Source organism: Dendropsophus ebraccatus, chromosome 4 (genome assembly GCF_027789765.1).
Source record: "Dendropsophus ebraccatus isolate aDenEbr1 chromosome 4, aDenEbr1.pat, whole genome shotgun sequence".
Classification (NCBI taxonomy): Eukaryota; Metazoa; Chordata; class Amphibia; order Anura; family Hylidae; genus Dendropsophus; species Dendropsophus ebraccatus.
The window spans coordinates 61,245,821-61,264,312 of NC_091457.1; the positions used below are offsets into that span (position 1 = coordinate 61,245,821).

The window sequence follows — 18,492 nt, forward strand, 5'->3', positions numbered from 1 at the left end:
CCCGGCTCGGCACTCGTTTGCTTCCGGCTTTAGCAGCCAGAAGCAATCAATGTGCCTATCTCATCGATCTGTGCTGCATATCTATGCAGCACAGATCTCAATGAGAGATCAGTGCACTTATACTAGAATTCCCCCAGGGGGGCTTCTAGTATAAGTGTAAAAGTACAAATAAAAGTGTTATTATTAATAAAAAGCCCCCTCCCCTAATAAAAGTCAGAATCACCCCCCTTTTCCCATGTTATAAATAAAAATAAACAAATAAATAAATAAACATGTTTGGTATCGCCGTGTGCGTAATTGCCCGAACTATTAATTCATTCCATTCCCGATCTCGCATGGTAAATGGCGTAAGCGCCAAAAAATCCCAAAGTGCAAAATTGTGCATGTTTGGTCGCATCAAATCCAGAAAAATTGTAATAAAAAGCGATCAAAAAGTTGAATATGCGCAATCAAGGTACCGATAGAAAGAAAACATCATGGCGCAAAGAATGACAGCCCCATAGACCAAAGGATAAAAGCGATATAAGCCTGGGAATGGAGCAATTTTTAGGAACGTATATTTGTTAACAATGGTTTGAATTTTTTACAGGCCATCAGATAAAAGAAAAGTTATACATGTTACATATCGTTGTAATCGTATCAACTTGAGAAACATGCATAACAAGTCAGTTTTACCCCAGGGCGAATGGCGTAAAAACAAACACCCCCCAAATAAACAAAATGCAGGTTTTTTTTCAACTTCACCACACTTTGAATTTTTTTCTGGTTTCGCAGTGTACTTTATGAAAAAATTCAGCCTGTCATTGCAAAGTACAATTAGTGGTTAAAAAAATAAGGACTCATGTGGGTTTCTAGGTGAAAAAAATGCAAGTGCTATGGCCTTTTAAGCACAAGGAGGAAAAAACGAAAACGCAAAAATTGAAATTGGCCGGGTCCTCTAAGGGTTAAAAAGGTTTACATTTTTAAAAGCCATCAAATAAAATAAAAGTTATACAAGTTACATATTGTTGTAATCAAACCGACTTGAGGGACATATATAACATGTCAGTTTTACCCTAGGGGGAACGACCATTACAAAGTACAATTAGTGGCGCAAAAAATAAGGTGGAAAAATGCACGTCTTATATACACGAGGAGGAAAAAACGAAAGCGCAAAAATGAAAATTGGCCTGGTCTTCTAAGGGTTAAAAGTTATAATGACAGTGGACACTTAAACTTGATTTTGTAGGATAACCTCCACTTTAAGTGTTTCTGTTTTTTTTTTCTCCTTATTTTCCATATTTGATGGAATGGTTTACATATTTTAGGAAGTGATAGGCAGTGTGACCTAAGGTGTTCGTTGTGTGCCATGGCTCCTTTTTAGGGTCCCATTACAACAACAGAGTATCTGACTTTTTTTTTAACCAAAGCCAGGAACAGATTATAAACAGAAACAGGTAATAAAGGAAAGACTGAGATTTGTCCTCTTTTCAAATCCATTCCTGCTGTGGCTTAAAAAAAAAATCTGTCGTCATAATTTCTTAGTACTAGTTGGCCCTTAGCACTAGACCAGTCCTGGTTGACTGGAATTTACCAACTTTACAACGGAAAATTTTTAGGTTTACACAAAGCATCCTCTCTAGCTCTTATGGCAGCTGGCCCAGACAAAGCACTTTGTTCAGATTGTATACAATGTAACTGCATGGTAACACCCAGGCTGAAATAAAAGGGAAGAAGAACTATCACTTCCTCCTTTCTGCACAGTTTCATTTCTGCAGGCTAAATACATTCTGGCCTGTTCCTGGAGGCAACCACACCAAAGCATGTCACCTCTCAGCTTTAGGCATGACGTATGAATATTCAGTTGGAATTTTTCGGAGCGAAAGGTAGGTGCTACTGAATGTGATCTTTCTGATGTTGTACCACAGGTAGCTTTACTATCTCTCAATAATCTGTCACATTAATGTATTGTACAAGTGAATGTAGCACTTTACTTCTTCTTTTAGGTCAGTATTATTAGATGAGTGTAACCTTTGCCTGATTCACCAGCGAATCTTAAACTCTAAAATGTAACTGAACTCAAACCAACTAGCAACATAGCAAAACATATGCGGAGTGCACAATGTTAGAGCAAAATTGCTGCTCAGTTACTGGAACTGTAATTACATAGCACTTTACAACTTTTGGCTATGTTCACACACAGCATTTTTGCTCACTATTTTGGTCACCATTTTTCAACCAAAACCAGGAGTGGATAGAAAACACAGAAAGGCTATGTTCACACACTGCTGAAATTGAGTGAATGGCCGTCCTTAAATGGCAAGTAATGTACGTTATTTCAAAACAATGGGCGTTGTTTTAAAATACTGAGCAAAAATACTGTGTAAACATAGCCTCTATTTGTAATGTGAATCTTAGCATTAAGAAACATAGAGGGACAGTCACCTCTGGTAGGATACAGCAAGGATGTACTTATAGGGAGGGCAGAAAAGTCTTTTGGTATAGCTCGGATGAGTGGGATTGATTAAGCACATTCAGCATATGCATTGAGAGCACATACCTGCAATGTGCTGGGTAAACAATGTCTAACACATAAAGATACCAAGGGAACACTGTACTTGTAAACTCTTATTGACAAAGCAAGTACTGACTTTTATGACACTGTGACTCTTTTCACTTTCTATTGATGTAGCTGTTTATTGCAGAATTCCTTTTTTATACAATAGATGTAATGCACATATACTGCATTAAATGTACTTTTTGTGTGTTTTGGGGTGGACCAAAGAATAAAAATAGTAATTCCACATGTTATAAATGACTTATTGTTCGTTAAAAAACCTCATGCATTTTTGTGTAGCCATAATTTCAAATGTTTCCATACTGGAGCTATGTTAGGTGTTCTTTTTATTTTATTTTATTTTTTTCACTGGAAATGCAACTCAGTTCCATTTAAGTGAATGTAGCTGAATTGTAATACTACACACAATCTGAGTACAAGGGTGGTGCTGCTGGTGGTGGGAAATCTTTTGACATATTTGCTGACCTTCTATCGAGCATTATAATTATTGAGCAACTATACACCAAAATGGTGTTCTACATGCACTTTAACCCCTTAACAATAGAGGGTGTACATTTATTCCCTTGCAGGCTGGGCTTTAACGCAAATGTAAATGTACACCCTCTCGGGGGATAGGGCTATGAAGCAAGGTCAATAGCTGAGGTCGCTTCATAGAAGAAGAGGACCGGCTGTATTAAAAGCCGGGTCCTCACCATTGATGAGGGGTTGCCTGCCACTAATCCTTTCAATGAGGCGATCGCTGCATTCAACTGCTTGGGACCCCTGCAGTGTGGGATTGTTCAAACTGACTGCTGGAGATCTAACACTTACCACTAGCTTCTTCATTTTCTCAGTCTTCTACATGCAGGCTCTATGTAAAGATCAGTGATAACACTGATCTATGCTATGACATAGCATTGAGCAGTGTATGCAATCTACGGGGACTTAAAAAATAAAAAAAAATAAAAAATAGATGAAAAGTTTTTAAAAAGATGACACCAATAAAATTTAAAATGACCCCCTTTACCACTTAATAAAAAAAACACATAAAAAAAAACATATTAGATATGGTAGCATGCACAACTGTACAATCTATAAAGCTATAACAATAATATTCCTGTATGGTGAACGGCATAAATAAAAAGAGGAGAAAAAGCGCCAGGATTGTTGATTTTTTTTTGTCACATTATTCCTCAGAGAAAAATTATAAAAAAAAAACTAAAAAATTGTGGTGCAAAAAATGATGCCCAAACCAGCCCTGAGGTTATAAAATCAAAGCGCTATGGCTCTTAGAAGGAGAAAAAAGAGAAAATGCAAAAAGGAAAATTGGTCCTTAAGGCCAAAAATTCACTATGTCCTTAGGGGTTAAATTCACAGAGATGTCTGTAAAAAGTTTTATTAAACTTTGAGGACCCTAGAACAAAAGACAGAATAGGGTCCATTATCTTCTGATAGCTCTCCCAAGTCCTCTATACCTTTAATGCAGTCTAAAGTCCTGTGTTTTTGATCTGTATTGTATAACTGTATAAGAGTATATGGATTTATACCCATTGAGCTATACACTCACCGGCCACTTTATTAGGTACACCTGTCCAACTGCACGTTACCACTTAATTTCTAATCAGCCAATCACATGGCGGCAACTCAGTGCATTTAAGCATGTAGACATGGTCAAGACAATCTCCTGCAGTTCAAACCGAGCATCAGTATGGGGAAGAAAGGTGATTTGAGTGCCTTTGAACGTGGCATGGTTGTTGGTGCCAGAAGGGCTGGTCTGAGTATTTCAGAAACTGCTGATCTACTGGGATTTTCACGCACAACCATCTCTAGGGTTTACACAGAATGGTCCGAAAAAGAAAAAACATCCAGTGAGCGGCAGTTCTGTGGGCGGAAATGCCTTGTTGATGCCAGAGGTCAGAGGAGAATGGGCAGACTGGTTCCAGCTGATAGAAAGGCAACAGTGACTCAAATAGCCAACTGTTACAACCAAGGTAGGCAGAAGAGCATCTCTGAACGCACAGTACGGCCAACTTTGAGGCAGATGGGCTACAGCAGCAGAAGACCACACCGGATGCCACTCCTTTCAGCTAAGAACAGGAAACTGAGGCTACAATTTGCACAAGCTCATCGAAATTGGACAGTAGAAGATTGGAAAAACGTTGCCTGGTCTGATGAGTCTCGATTTCTGCTGCGACATTCGGATGGTAGGGTCAGAATTTGGCGTCAACAACATGAAAGCATGGATCCATCCTGCCTTGTATCAACGGTTCAGGCTGGTGGTGGTGGTGTCATGGTGTGGGGAATATTTTCTTGGCACTCTTTCGGCCCCTTGGTACCAATTGAGCATCGTTGCAACGCCACAGCCTACCTGAGTATTGTTGCTGACCATGTCCATCCCTTTATGACCACAATGTACCCAACATCTGATGGCTACTTTCAGCAGGATAATGCGCCATGTCATAAAGTGTCATGGCGGTCCGCGCCGCCTCCGCTTCCGAGCGCTGCCCGACCCCATCTCTCACCTGCCGCAGGAGGTCCCCTGCATCTCCTGGGGCTCCTATGTCCTCCTCTTCCCTGACTCCCGGCGTCTGCGCTGCACGCCGGGGAGTCTCAGTGTGTCAGAGCCGGCGCGCGCGTCCCCGCCTCCTGGGGCGCGCGCGCGCCGGCTCTGCTATGTCTTAAAGGCACAGTATCCCCACAATTGGTCTGGCCATTTTCCCTGCCCCTATTAAAGGCTGCCCCTTCCTGTGCCCTTTGCCGGATCTATAGTGCCCCTTGCCTATCAGAGAAAGCGTTCCCTAAATTACTGCCATTTCTTGTGTACCAGTCCTTGCTCACGTTCCCTGTCTCCGCCCTTGTACGCCGCCTGCCCTGACCTCTTGGCCCGTCCCTGACTACGTCCTTGCCCTACGATTTTGTACTTCGCATCCACTCGCCACCTACACAAGCAAGTCGCGCCAGGGGTAGCGACCTGGGGGGGCTCTGGTGAAGACCAGCGGCCCCTTAGACTCCGCTCTCTGGTGCGGCTCAGTACCATCGCTTGTGTAGGCTACGCGGATCCACTGACCCCAGCCGTTACAGTTAGATCCGGCCATGGATCCCGGCGAGGTGCCAGACATCCGAAGCCTTACCCGAGTGGTCGCTCAACAGAGCCAGCAGATCGCCCAGCAATCGCAGCAGATGCAGCAACTCTCCGCCATGGTACAGCGGCTTCTTACGGCTCCACAGCCTCCATCTGCATCTGTGTCGCCTCCTCCAGCACAACCTGCAGTCTCCGCTCTTGGACCAAGCCTTTGCCTGGCGCTTCCCTCTAAATATGACGGGGATCCCAAGCTGTGCAGAGGCTTTGTGACCCAGTGCTCCATGCACATTGAGCTTATGGCCACCCAATTTAATACGTAACGGTCCAAGGTGGCGTTTATAATCAGTCTGCTCTCCGGGAAAGCACTGGCCTGGGCCACTCCTTTGTGGGACCGGGATGACCCTGTTACAGCCAACGTGCAAGCCTTTGTCTCTGAGTTCCGTGGTGTCTTTGAAGAGCCAGCCCGAGCTTCCTCCGCCGAGACCGCCCTTCTGAACTTGCGCCAGGGAAGATCTTCCGTAGGAGAGTATGCGGTTCAGTTCCGTACTCTGGCAGCTGAGCTCGATTGGAACAATGCCGCTTTGGTCGCCACTTTTAAGAATGGCCTAGCCAGCCATGTCAAGGATGTGCTTTCCAGCCGAGACTTGCCGTCCTCCTTGACGGATCTTATTCACCTGGCAACGCGCATTGACGTCCGCTTCTCTGAAAGAGAGGAAGAGGTCCGACAGGAACGAGAATTGGTCCGCCCCCGTCGAACCTTCCGCTTGGCTCCAGCCTTCCAGAGACCTCCTGTTCCCTTGTCTCAACCCTCAGCCGAGGAACCTATGCAAGTGGACCGAGTCCGGTTGTCTCCGGAAGAGAGGACTCGTCGTCGGGAACACAATTTGTGCCTGTATTATGCCAGTCCCGACCACTTTCGCCTAAACTGTCCTCAGCGCCCTCAGCGTCCGGGAAATGCCCGCACCTAGGTCACGGGGGAGAGGCCGTCCTAGGTGTGTGTACTACCTCTCCGCGGTTATCTCTACCTGTACTGATCACCGCCCCGTCAGGTCGACAACATCTGGCCACAGCATTCCTGGATTCAGGCTCTGCAGGTAACTTTCTTCGTGCTGATTTGGTTCAAAGATGGCAACTCCCCGTGGAGCCCCTTGCCAAGGCCCTGTGCATCTCCTCTGTTACGGGGGAACCTCTTGGAGAGACCATTCGGTACCGCACAGTGTCTGTGAATCTTCAGGTGGGGGCTCTGCACAAGGAGAAGATTACGTTCTTTGTACTACCGCACTCCTCTTCTGAGATTCTCCTGGGACTTCCCTGGCTACAACGGCACGAACCTACCCTGAATTGGAACACTGGAGAAGTCCTACGCTGGAGCCCTGCCTGTTCCTCACGTTGTATACAGGTTCCTCGTCCCTGTGTCCCGACTCCAGTTCCACCTAAGCCTCTACCAGGGTTACCGACCGCCTATCAGGACTTTGCAGACGTTTTTTCAGAAAAACAGGCTGAAGTCCTACCTCCACATCGTCCCTTCGATTGTCCCATCGATCTCCTGCCAGGTGCTACTCCTCCACGTGGTAGAGTGTATCCTCTCTCCGTCCCGGAAACCCAGGCCATGACGGAATATATAAAAGAAAATCTTCAGAGAGGGTTTATTCGAAAATCCACGTCCCCCGCAGGAGCGGGTTTCTTCTTTGTACAGAAGAAAGATGGATCTCTGAGACCCTGCATCGATTATAGGGGTCTCAATGAGATTACTCTCAAGAACAGATACCCTCTCCCTTTGATCTCAGAGCTGTTCGATCGCTTCCATGGAGCCCAGATATTCTCCAAGCTCGACCTGCGGGGTGCTTATAATCTAATTCGTATCCGCAAGGGAGATGAATGGAAGACGGCCTTTAACACCCGTGATGGCCACTACGAGTATCTGGTCATGCCCTTTGGCCTTTGTAATGCGCCAGCCGTCTTCCAAGATTTTGTGAATGAGATTTTTCGTGACCTACTCTACACCTGTGTGGTGGTATATTTAGATGATATCCTCATCTATTCCCCCAACTTGGACTCTCATGTCAAGCATGTACGTCTGGTCCTCCAACGTTTGAGGGAGAACCACTTGTACGCCAAACTGGAGAAATGTCTATTTCATCAATCCAGCCTTCCTTTCCTGGGTTATGTCGTTTCTAACAAGGGTCTCCAGATGGATCCCGTGAAACTTTCGGCTGTCCTCCAGTGGCCTCGCCCCGTCGGACTTCGAGCCATCCAGCGCTTTCTTGGCTTCGCCAACTATTACCGGCAGTTCATTCCGCACTATTCTACACTTGTTGCACCCATCGTCAATCTTACCCGGAAGACTGCTAATCCTAAGGTATGGCCACCTGAAGCAGAAGAAGCCTTTCAACGCCTTAAGACGTCCTTTGCCTCGGCACCCGTCCTAACTCGCCCTGACCCCACCAGACCTTTCTCCATGGAGGTGGACGCATCTTCTGTAGGTGCTGGGGCAGTTCTTACACAAAAGGATGCCAAGGGTAAGATCCGCACCTGCGGATTCTTCTCTAAAACCTTTTCTCCAGCCGAGAAGAATTATACCATTGGAGATCGGGAACTCTTGGCCATCAAGATGGCCCTTGAATAATGGCGTCACCTTCTGGAGGGGGCTAGACATCCGGTCAACATCTTTACGGATCACAAAAATCTGCTGTACCTCCAGACGGCCCAGCGCCTTAATCCTAGGCAAGCCCGTTGGTCCCTCTTCTTTTCCCGTTTCAATTTCTTCATCCATTTCCGCCCCGCGGAGAAGAACATCAAGGCCGATGCCTTGTCCCGCGCTTCTGATGTCCTGGGACAAGATTCTACTCCTCGTCATATTGTACCACCAGAACGCCTGCTTCCTGTGGCTTCCGCCGATCTTCGTCTCCTACCTCCAGGAAAGACGTATGTTCGTCCAGCTCTTCGAAGACGAATCCTTAAATGGGGACATAGCTCCCTATTGGCTGGACACCCAGGTGTACACAAATCTCTTCGCCTTATCTCCCGTTACTACTGGTGGCCAACGTTAGGGAGGGATGTCAAAGACTTTGTGTCCTCATGCTCCTCTTGTGCCCGCAACAAGATCTCTCGGCAGAGACCACCTGGCCTACTCCATCCGCTACCGGTCCCAGAAGCCCCTTGGCAGCACATTGCAATGGACTTTATCACAGATCTACCCTCCTCTGCCGGCAATACTATAGTCTGGACGGTGACCGACCGTTTCTCAAAGATGTCGCACTTCATCCCACTACCTGGTCTCCCATCTGCTCCCCGTCTAGCCAATCTCTTCTTCCTGCACATATTCCGCCTGCATGGTCTCCCGGTCACCATTACGTCAGATCGAGGAACACAGTTTGTCTCTAAGTTCTGGCGGGCCCTCTGTCACCACCTTCAAGTGAAACTAAACTTCTCCTCAGCCTATCATCCTCAGTCTAACGGTCAAGCGGAAAGAGTGAATCAAATTCTGGGTTGCTATTTACGTCACTTTGTGTCGGCTCGACAAGATGACTGGTCCGATTTGCTACCCTGGGCTGAGTTCTCTTATAATCATCTAGAGTCCAGCTCCACAGGAGAATCCCCATTCTACATCGTCTACGGTCGTCATCCTCGTCCTCCTCTACCTTTGTCCTCCTCTTCTTCTCCAGACGTGCCTGCTGTCAACGTCCTGGTCCAAGACTTCTCGGCCATCTGGGAGAAGATTCGTCAGTCATTGTTGCAGGCTTCCTCCCGTATGAAATCTCAGGCAGACAAAAAGAGAAGACCTGCCGTGTCTTTTAACCCTGGGGACAAGGTATGGCTATCCTCCAAATACATACGCCTGAAGATACCCAGCTACAAATTGGGACCTCGCTTCTTGGGTCCTTTTGTGGTTTTGAGACGCATCAACCCCGTGGCCTACAAGCTCCGTTTGCCATCCTCTATGCGCATCCCCAACTGCTTTCATGTTTCCCTTCTGAGACCTGTAGTCCTTAATCGTTATTCCCGTGAACCTTCCCCACCTTCTCCTCAACTGGACACCACGGACGTTTATACTGTCAAGGACATTCTTGCCATGAAGACCGTTCGAGGGAAACGTTACTTCCTAGTCGACTGGAAAGGTTTTGGTCCTGAAGAGAGGTCTTGGGAACCTGAAGCTAACATCCTGGACCGCAACCTCGTAAAGAACTTCTTGCAGGTCAGAAAGAGGGGGAGGCCAAAGGGGGGGGGGTACTGTCATGGCGGTCCGCGCCGCCTCCGCTTCTGAGTGCTGCCCGACCCCATCTCTCACCTGCCGCAGGAGGTCCCCTGCATCTCCTGGGGCTCCTATGTCCTCCTCTTCCCTGACTCGCGGCGTCTGCGCTGCACGCCGGGGAGTCTCAGTGTGTCAGAGCCGGCGCGCGCGTCCCCGCCTCCTGGGGCGCGCACGCGCCGGCTCTGCTATGTCTTAAAGGCACAGTGTCCCCACAATTGGTCTGGCCATTTTCCCTGCCCCTATTAAAGGCTGCCCCTTCCTGTGCCCTTTGCCGGATCTATAGTGCCCCTTGCCTATCAGAGAAAGCGTTCCCTAAATTACTGCCATTTCTTGTGTACCAGTCCTTGCTCACGTTCCCTGTCTCCGCCCTTGTACGCCGCCTGCCCTGACCTCTTGGCCCGTCCCTGACTACGTCCTTGCCCTACGATTTTGTACTTCGCATCCACTCGCCACCTACACAAGCAAGTCGCGCCAGGGGTAGCGACCTGGGGGTCGCCTGCCGCAGCAAGCCCATCCTGCCTTGCGGCGGGCTCTGGTGAAGACCAGCGGCCCCTTAGACTCCGCTCCCTGGTGCGGCTCAGTACCATCGCTTGTGTAGGCTACGCGGATCCACTGACCCCAGCCGTTACATAAAGCTAGAATCATCTCAGACTGGTTTCTTGAACATGACAATGGGGTCACTGTACTCCAATGGCCTCCACAGTCACCAAATCTCAGTCCAATAGAGCATCTTTGGGATGTGGTGGAACGGGAGATTCGCATCATGGATGTGCAGCCGACAGATCTGCGGCAACTGTGTGATGCCATCATGTCAATATGGACCAAAATCTCTGAGGAATGCTTCCAGCACCTTGTTGTATCTATGCCACGAAGAATTGAGGCAGCTCTGAAGGCAAAAGGGGGTCCAACCCGTTACTAGCATGGTGTACCTAATAAAGTGGCCGGTGAGTGTATATAAATGCATGTAGTGTGCTCCTCTTTCTGATGGCTACAGTCAGGGCCCTCTCTACAGAACCTGGCAGCAATCCAGTCAAGGCAAATGGCCAGTTTTGTCAGGGGCAGCACCTTATTTATCTCAAAATAACTTTTTGATAGATAAAAAAAATTTCATTTTTATTATATTCAAATATTTAAAATGAGAGAAAAGGCTATATCTTCCAAGGTTCATTTTAGTCATAACTAGTCATAAAGACTACACATAACTTATTTTTATCCTATCCAATAAACTTGATGTACATGTTTGCCCTATTTTTAGTGAACTTGAATGCCTGACCTAAACTTTAAACATGCCACCATATATTAAACTTGTTGTCAGTATTGAATTTACACAGAATACAGCTGACTGTTACGGGAAAACTTGTGTCTATATGCAATGCTTGTAGATTATAAATGGCTAATTAGCATTAGGGGTTATTTTATTCAACATCATTGGTACTACAACTCTTTGAGGTCATCTTTGAGGTCCAGTTCTAAATATGACTGACATACATGGATGCCATTAGCTTTTGTCTATGACATATTTAAATTTATTTTGTCTTAAATTCAGGATCAAATGACTAAACCCTCCAAATAAAGTGGTAAAATAACTTCAGATTCGACAACCTTGACAGAGGAGGTAAAACTTCCCAGGCTTCAAAAAAACTGAAGAAACAAATGAGGTTTTTAAAGTGAAAGCCATGCAATTTTAGTCCATCTCAGAATGAATGAATGCTCCAAGGAAGACGGTGAAATACCTGACTCACCAACCTTACCAGAAGAAGCAGAACATTCTGATGCAAGTGTGACAGATGGGGCCAAAATGCTACAAAGTGGAAGCCATTCACGTACCTGTGTTTCATTCAAGAAAATGCATGCTGAAGGTTTAGAGGAACATAGTCAAATAATAAGTGACTCGACAACTTTATCCAAAGAAGCAAAGACCCACAAAAAAGGAAATGAAACAGTGGACGAAGATGGTCAAGTAATAAGTGATTCACCAACCTTATCAGAAGAAGCAGGACATAGCCAGAATGAAGCGCAGGAGACAGATGAGGCCCATCCACAAAGTGAAAACCCTTCAGGTGAATGATTTACTCTGACATCACAGCTTGCTGTTATAATAGTTCCAAACTGGTGTGGATTTCAGTGATGGGGCACAGGCAGGTGTGATGCATCTGGATTTATGTAGACAAGCTTGTGAGGCTCCAGTCCTGATAAATCCCCTCCTCTGTTTCTCAATGAAAAGGGTTTAATAAAAGGATATCCAGGTCATTTTTACTGTTTTATTTGCAGGTGACAGTCCTGCACGCTACCATCATCTCATGACCACAAGAGAACTTCAGCTTTACTGGAAGAAAGAGAAATATGAGGGAAAACCAGTCAAACTTCTTTTTCAGATCCAGTCCACCCGAATAGCTGAAGATTTTCTTTCTAAGTTTGTGGTAAGGCAGCGTAAAGAGAAGGGTGTGGTGTGTGGGACGCATCTCATCTTACTGAAGAGAAAACAGTAAAATGTTGGATGATACATTATCGCTGGTGACTGTGTAATAATACTTTGCCCCAGATTTACTAATGTAAAACACTGTCTCTTGTTGTGTTTTAGTATTTCAAGAATTATTTTATATTGTAGAGCAATCTGAGTACTAGACCATTGTTTCATGCTACTTTGATGGGTGGGGGTCACACACACCGTATACGCAGCGTATTTACTGCTGCGATACGCAGTAAATACGCTGCAAATACGCAACAAATACGCAACAAATACGCAGCAGATTAGATCTAAATAACTGAACACAGCATCAAATCTGCTGCAGATCTGCTGCGTATTTGCTGCATATCTGCTGCGTATACAGTGTGTGTTTGTACCCTGAGGGTACAAACACACACAGCAGATACGCAGCAGATACGCAGCAGATTTGGTGGTGCAGATTTTATGCTGTGTTCAGTTATTTAGATCTAATCTGCTGCGTATCTGCTGCGTATCTGCTGCGTATTTGCAGCAGTAAATACGCAGCGTATATGCCGTGTGTGTTTGTACCCTTAGGGTGCGTTCACACCTACAGGATCTGCAGCAGATTTGATGCTGTGTTCAGTTATTTAAATGAAATCTGCTGCAGAAAATCAGCTGCAGATCCTGTAGGTGTGAACGCACCATAAAGGAAATCTGTCAGCACTCTGATCCGACCCAAGGTGCTGAAAGTGTGATACAGATGACAGTGCCCTAGTAGACATAGTACCTTTTGTATTGCTATTGCTATTGTTTTTGTATGTCTATAAAGGAGATTCAGCACAACATTTATTTTATTTTAGTAAAGAAGAGCCAGAGAGGAGTTGTGGTGTAGCATTTGTGCCGCACTCTGGCGTGCCTCACCACTCCTTCCTCCTGCCTTCTCTTTCTGGTTGAGGATTCCGTATGTGCATGGTCCTTGATATCAGCAACATGCACTGGAGGCAAAGCCAGAATGATTATTCAAATAGAAGAGGGAGAAGTGGGAAGAAAAGGAGTGGTAAGGCATGCCAGAGCGTGGCACAAACACTACACCACATCTCCTCTTTAACTGTTTACTATAAAAAAAATAAAGATTGTGTTGATTCTCTTTCACAAACAGATATACAAAAGGTACTATGTCTACTCGGGCACTGTCTTCTGTATCTCACTGTCAGCACCTGGGGTCGGGTCTGAGTGCTAACAGATTCCCTTTAAGAATTTCTGCTAATGTTTTTTCTAATTTTCCATTTTGCTATTTATATTGTAAAATTATTTTGCAATCTGCAATTTATAGTCTAGCCACTAGGCCTAAAACTAAGCTGACAGTTTCTGTACAGATCTTTTACCAGCAGTGATCATCCTCTTAATCATTACAGACAGGATTACAGGGAAAGTTGATGCCAGTTTATAGGTAAACCAGTAGGTGGTGATCACAGTTCAGTTTCCCCCTCCCTGTGGAATGACCTCTGGACAGATCACAAAGCATGCCTAGAAACCTTTCACATTCATGTCAATGGGGCAGCTCCTGTTTATTATTGTCTAAGTCTACGGGGCTAACTTTAAAGCTTCTCTATAAATGCTGTTAAAAACAAATCAGACAAGATGGCTGCCCCATATTATTGTACAAAAATAAAACAGATTAACCCCTAGGCGACTAATGACGTACCGATACATCATTTGCTATGAAGCGCGCTCCGAAGCGGAGCACGCTTTATAGGGGGTGGGGCCCGGCTGCAGTGAGCAGCCAGGCCCTCACTGTTAATGACAGGCTGCAGCGTTCGCGCTGCAGCATGTCTTTAACTTCTTAAATGCCACAGGGTTTAAGTGTAAGTGACTGGGGCAGTCCCCTGTAACTTACCGATCGGGACCCCTGCAGTGTTACTGCGGGGGTCCCGATCGCTGTATCGGACCGCCGGAGGTTTCTTACCTTCCTCCGTTCAGTCCGATCGGCTTTCTGCTAATTGATTCTGCCACAGGCAGGTTCAATCAGCAGAATGCCTATTCCACTGATCATTGCTATGCCTATGGCATAGCAGTGATCAGTGTCTGCAATCTAAGTATTTGAGTATTGCAGGTAAAAAAAAGTAAAAATGTTTTTATAAGTACCCCAAAGCCCCTGTCCCAATAAAAGTTTATATCACCCCCATTTCACATTATATAAATAAAACATATAAAAATAAATAAATAAAATATATACAATACCGTGAGTAATGGTCAGATCTATTAATATATAACAATCATCATCACTAATGGCGAACGGCGTAGACGAAAAGAAGGAAAATATGGTATTAATAAAAACTAGAGATCATGGTGCAAAAAATGACATCTCATACAGCACCGTAGGGGAAAAACTAAAACCGTGAAAAGCGTCACAATAGGCCCATTTTATTAATAATTAATTGCAAAAAATAATATATAACATTAGAGAATCTGTATAAACCTGCATGTGGTTGTGTTTGGACTGACCTATAGAATAATGGTATCATGTTACTTTTACCGTATAGTGCATTACGTGGACACAGGAACCCCCCAAACGTTACCATATTGCATTCTTTTTTTTAAATTTCACCATGTTATATCTTCATAAATTATAATTTTGAGATTCTGTCATACATGTTATGGTAGAATGAAAGATGCTAATACAAAATACAACTATTCCTTTAAAAAAACAAGCCCCCACATGGCCCTGTTGATAAAAAAATGGAAGTGCTAGAGCTCTTAGAAGGGGAGGAGGAAAAAACAAATACACAAAAATGCAATTTGTGCGGTCCACTGGTCATTTTGGGCTTGGTCCTCAAAGGGTTAAAGAATAGGTTCAGTATCTGGGTCTACATGCAATAAATCCCCTTTAATTTACACAACATAGTACTGATTCTCTGGACCTGTTTTCTTTGTCTTGTTCATTGTTACTATTTATTCCACTGAATTATACCGACTATTCTTTACAGATGTACCAGATTGTAATAATTAAAATGGGAAGTTTCGATGGAAAGAAAGTCTTCATTGAGAGAAGATACTCTGACTTTGAAAGTCTTCACAGGAATTTACTAAAAGACTTTAAGGAAGAAATGGAGGATGTAGTATTTCCTAAGAAGGTCTTGATGGGAAACCTTACCGAAGAGATGATCAGCAAGAGGATGATGGCACTTAAAGACTATCTTGGCGAATTGTATGCTTTAAAATGTGTAAGAAAATCCCAGAAATACATCCAGTTTTTCATTGAGCCCGAGCTGGTGGAAGGATACAGCTGTATACGAGGTGGACAGTACAGCAGAGCTATGGGTATCTTTCAGCAAGTTGTCTATCTCCAAGAAAAGTTGGTTGAACATTCTCCTACTCTACTGGTGCCAACTTTGTGTGCATTAGTGGTATGCCACAAAGATCTGAATCAATCAGAAATGGCTTATGAAGTTGGGATGAAAGCAGTAGAACTGCTGGAGAAGCACCCAATGCACAGATATTATATGCCATTATTGGACACCTTAATTTCATTGGCTTACAAAATAGGCAAAGACTATATGGCTTTACGGGAAAAGGCACACATACATGAAATGAAGGTGAAAAGAACATTTGACTTTGAAATGCCTACTCTAAAGGAGCTTGTAGTACAAGAGTATGTTAAGGATTAAATCCAGCAATCAAATTTCTTGAAATTTATTAAGGCTATGTTGACATACCATCAAAATGATGGAGAGATTCCATTTAATGAGAAATAACAGCTGTGTATAATGTTTATGATGGCTGTTTATGACGGCCATCCAATAAAAATGGCCGGCATTTTGACGGCATGTGAACATAGCCAAAAACTGTTCTAGCAGATTATATAGTTTATACACTGATCACTAAATTGCACAATAGCATGGCACATTATCAAACTGGTGTAAAGTAGAATTGTCTTAGTTGCCCCTAGCAACCAATCAGATTCCACTTTTCATTCCTGACAGATTATTTGAAAATAAAAGGTAGAATCTGATTGGTTGCTAAGGGCAACTAATACAATTCTACTTTTATCTCAAAGTTTTTACCCAGTGGCAGGTTTTCAGAACTGTAGCGTGCTCTGACTATGTTTTTTTTTACATATTGACTCAGATTTATCAATCTGTCTAAGACAAAAATGTGGAACGTTTATGTCTTAGACAGAGAACAACCAATCATAGCCCATTTTGAGAAATGAAAGCTGAGCTGTGATTGGCTGCTATTTGTTTGATTTGTCCAATTTGTGTCTCAGACAGAATGTCAGAAAAAAAATTCTCTGTCTATGTTTAGATTTTTTTTCTGCATGGGATAAAATGACTAAAATATGCCTATGCTGTTTTTGGTAAAACTGTGCAAAAACTGCCTCATGAAGGTGATGGAGGCAGATTGTTTGTGAGGTTTCCTTTTAGGCCACTGCTCATTATTTTTTATTGAGTTTGGGTAAGTTTTTTTTATGAAGATCTGAATAAATGTTATTGTTTGGGCTATACATACTCCCTAGGCTAATAGGTGAGCTGAATTCTTTAGTTTACTGCATAACTATATACTGTATCTGTGAGTTCAGTTGGGTCACCACTGCTCTCTAGTGAATGAATATACTGTACTCACGCATGTCACGGCAGCAGGGGCGGATTAACTTTACCATAGGCCCCGGGCTGTTCACCAAGCCTGGGCCCCCCCACTCCACTGTAACTATGGCAGCACTAGCCTGGCGTTCATAGTACAGGACAGATAATGTCATGATGTCCTGATTTGTGCAAAATTGCCATTAAAAAACAGTGATTTTTTGCAAATCATGTCAGAAGTGTAGCCAGGAGACAGTACACCATTGAAAGTATAAGTCTTTTTGGGTGGTCATGGGCCCCCCAGGAGCTCAGGGCCCCGGGCTGCCGCCCGAAACGCCCCTATTATAATCCACTACTGCACGGCAGATCTCTAGTCATTGGATATGCTGTATATTCAGTCACATTAGTGCTTTCTTGCAAAGGGATAGGCTGTGATGTCACCGCTGATGTCACCGCTGATCTCTATTGAATGAATAGGCAGCATTTTTAACTATGTCATTGCTGCTCTCTAGGGACTGTGTAGTTCTGGATGGACATTATGTAAAAGCCTTATTGTAAGTTCTCTGTCCCTATTTATTCCTGACTGATGTGCGGTGGCGTGGCGGTGAAGTGTTGTTCATGTCATGCAACCATGACATGAACCAAAATGTGTGTGCAGAAAATCTGCAGCATATAACAAGTGTATACTTAGCGCGACTGTAAATTACACAGTTTAAGCATTACCTTCAATCCTTAGGCTATGTTCCCACTACATACTAACAACGGGCTTCATTTATTGAATGTCCATTGCTTAACGCTAAACAACGACCATTGTAAATCTTCAACCGGAATTAATGATCGGAAATGTAATGGTTTTGCAGCAACAGCCGTTTTTTGCGCTTATCTGTGCCTACGTAGTCTAAACATAGCTTTAGTGGGGACAAGACAGAAAAGAATTAACGTTTCTACTTCCATGAGTGAGTATACAGTCCTTCAATCTTTAATGCTTCTCCAAATTAACACGAATAAAAGTATTAGACATTTACGAGAGTCAATGCTTTTTCACTACTTAAGATCTTATTCATGGTCATGCTACCATTACACCTTGTATTCCATTGAAAAGGGTAGTAATCACTTTTTCTGTCTGAAGCATATCACAATACCTGCAAAGTGTTTGCAGTCCTGATATCCTTGATTTCCATGTTTGTGTCCAGCTATCATTTACAGGTCATGGGGCCAATGAGGTCTGTGATGTGTAGCAGACAGTAGGTTTTCTGGTCACTTCATGGAATCTGCCAAATCTGCCGCCTGAGGCAATAAAATCATTTAGCCTAATGTCATGAACGTCCCTGGGTATGGTGCATGCGTATGACTAGAGATCAGAGTGACTTCAACAACCGTTGATGTGTTTGTTGTGTCACTCAGTAAGGTGACCACACAAGCTATTGCTTTCTGGTATTAGTCACCTTACAAGCTTGGATACATTGAGATGACTTGTGTCACTGGTTTCTGGTGATTGTTAGGAACTCCTGCTAATCACAGAATATTGTTATTACTTGTCTTCCATGTGATCACCCTGCTTAGTATTTCCACACATCCACAGAGATGAGCATAGTTATACTGTAGGTCTAACTC

The 18,492-nt window shown here is 44.1% G+C and overlaps 1 protein-coding gene across 1 annotated transcript; it reads left to right on the forward strand.

Annotated features, from left to right (window-relative positions):
- Positions 1 to 1,747: 1,747 nt before the first annotated feature.
- Positions 1,748 to 17,891, forward strand: SNX20 (sorting nexin 20). Its single transcript, XM_069968435.1, has 4 exons — positions 1,748 to 1,865; positions 11,417 to 11,930; positions 12,142 to 12,290; positions 15,286 to 17,891. The coding sequence occupies exons 2-4, from the start codon at positions 11,570 to 11,572 to the stop codon at positions 15,964 to 15,966; spliced, it is 1,191 nt and encodes a 396-aa protein (XP_069824536.1). The 5' UTR covers positions 1,748 to 1,865; positions 11,417 to 11,569; the 3' UTR covers positions 15,967 to 17,891.
- The last annotated feature ends 601 nt before the right edge of the window (positions 17,892 to 18,492 follow it).

Excerpts from the sequence above, each read along its gene's own strand:
- SNX20 (XM_069968435.1), top strand. The coding sequence starts at position 11,570 with ATGAATGAATGCTCCAAGGAAGACGGTGAAATACCTGACTCACCAACC. Across the intron at positions 11,931-12,141 it reads ACAAAGTGAAAACCCTTCAG|GTGACAGTCCTGCACGCTAC; the intron begins GTGAATGATTTA and ends TTTTATTTGCAG. Across the intron at positions 12,291-15,285 it reads ATTTTCTTTCTAAGTTTGTG|ATGTACCAGATTGTAATAAT; the intron begins GTAAGGCAGCGT and ends TATTCTTTACAG.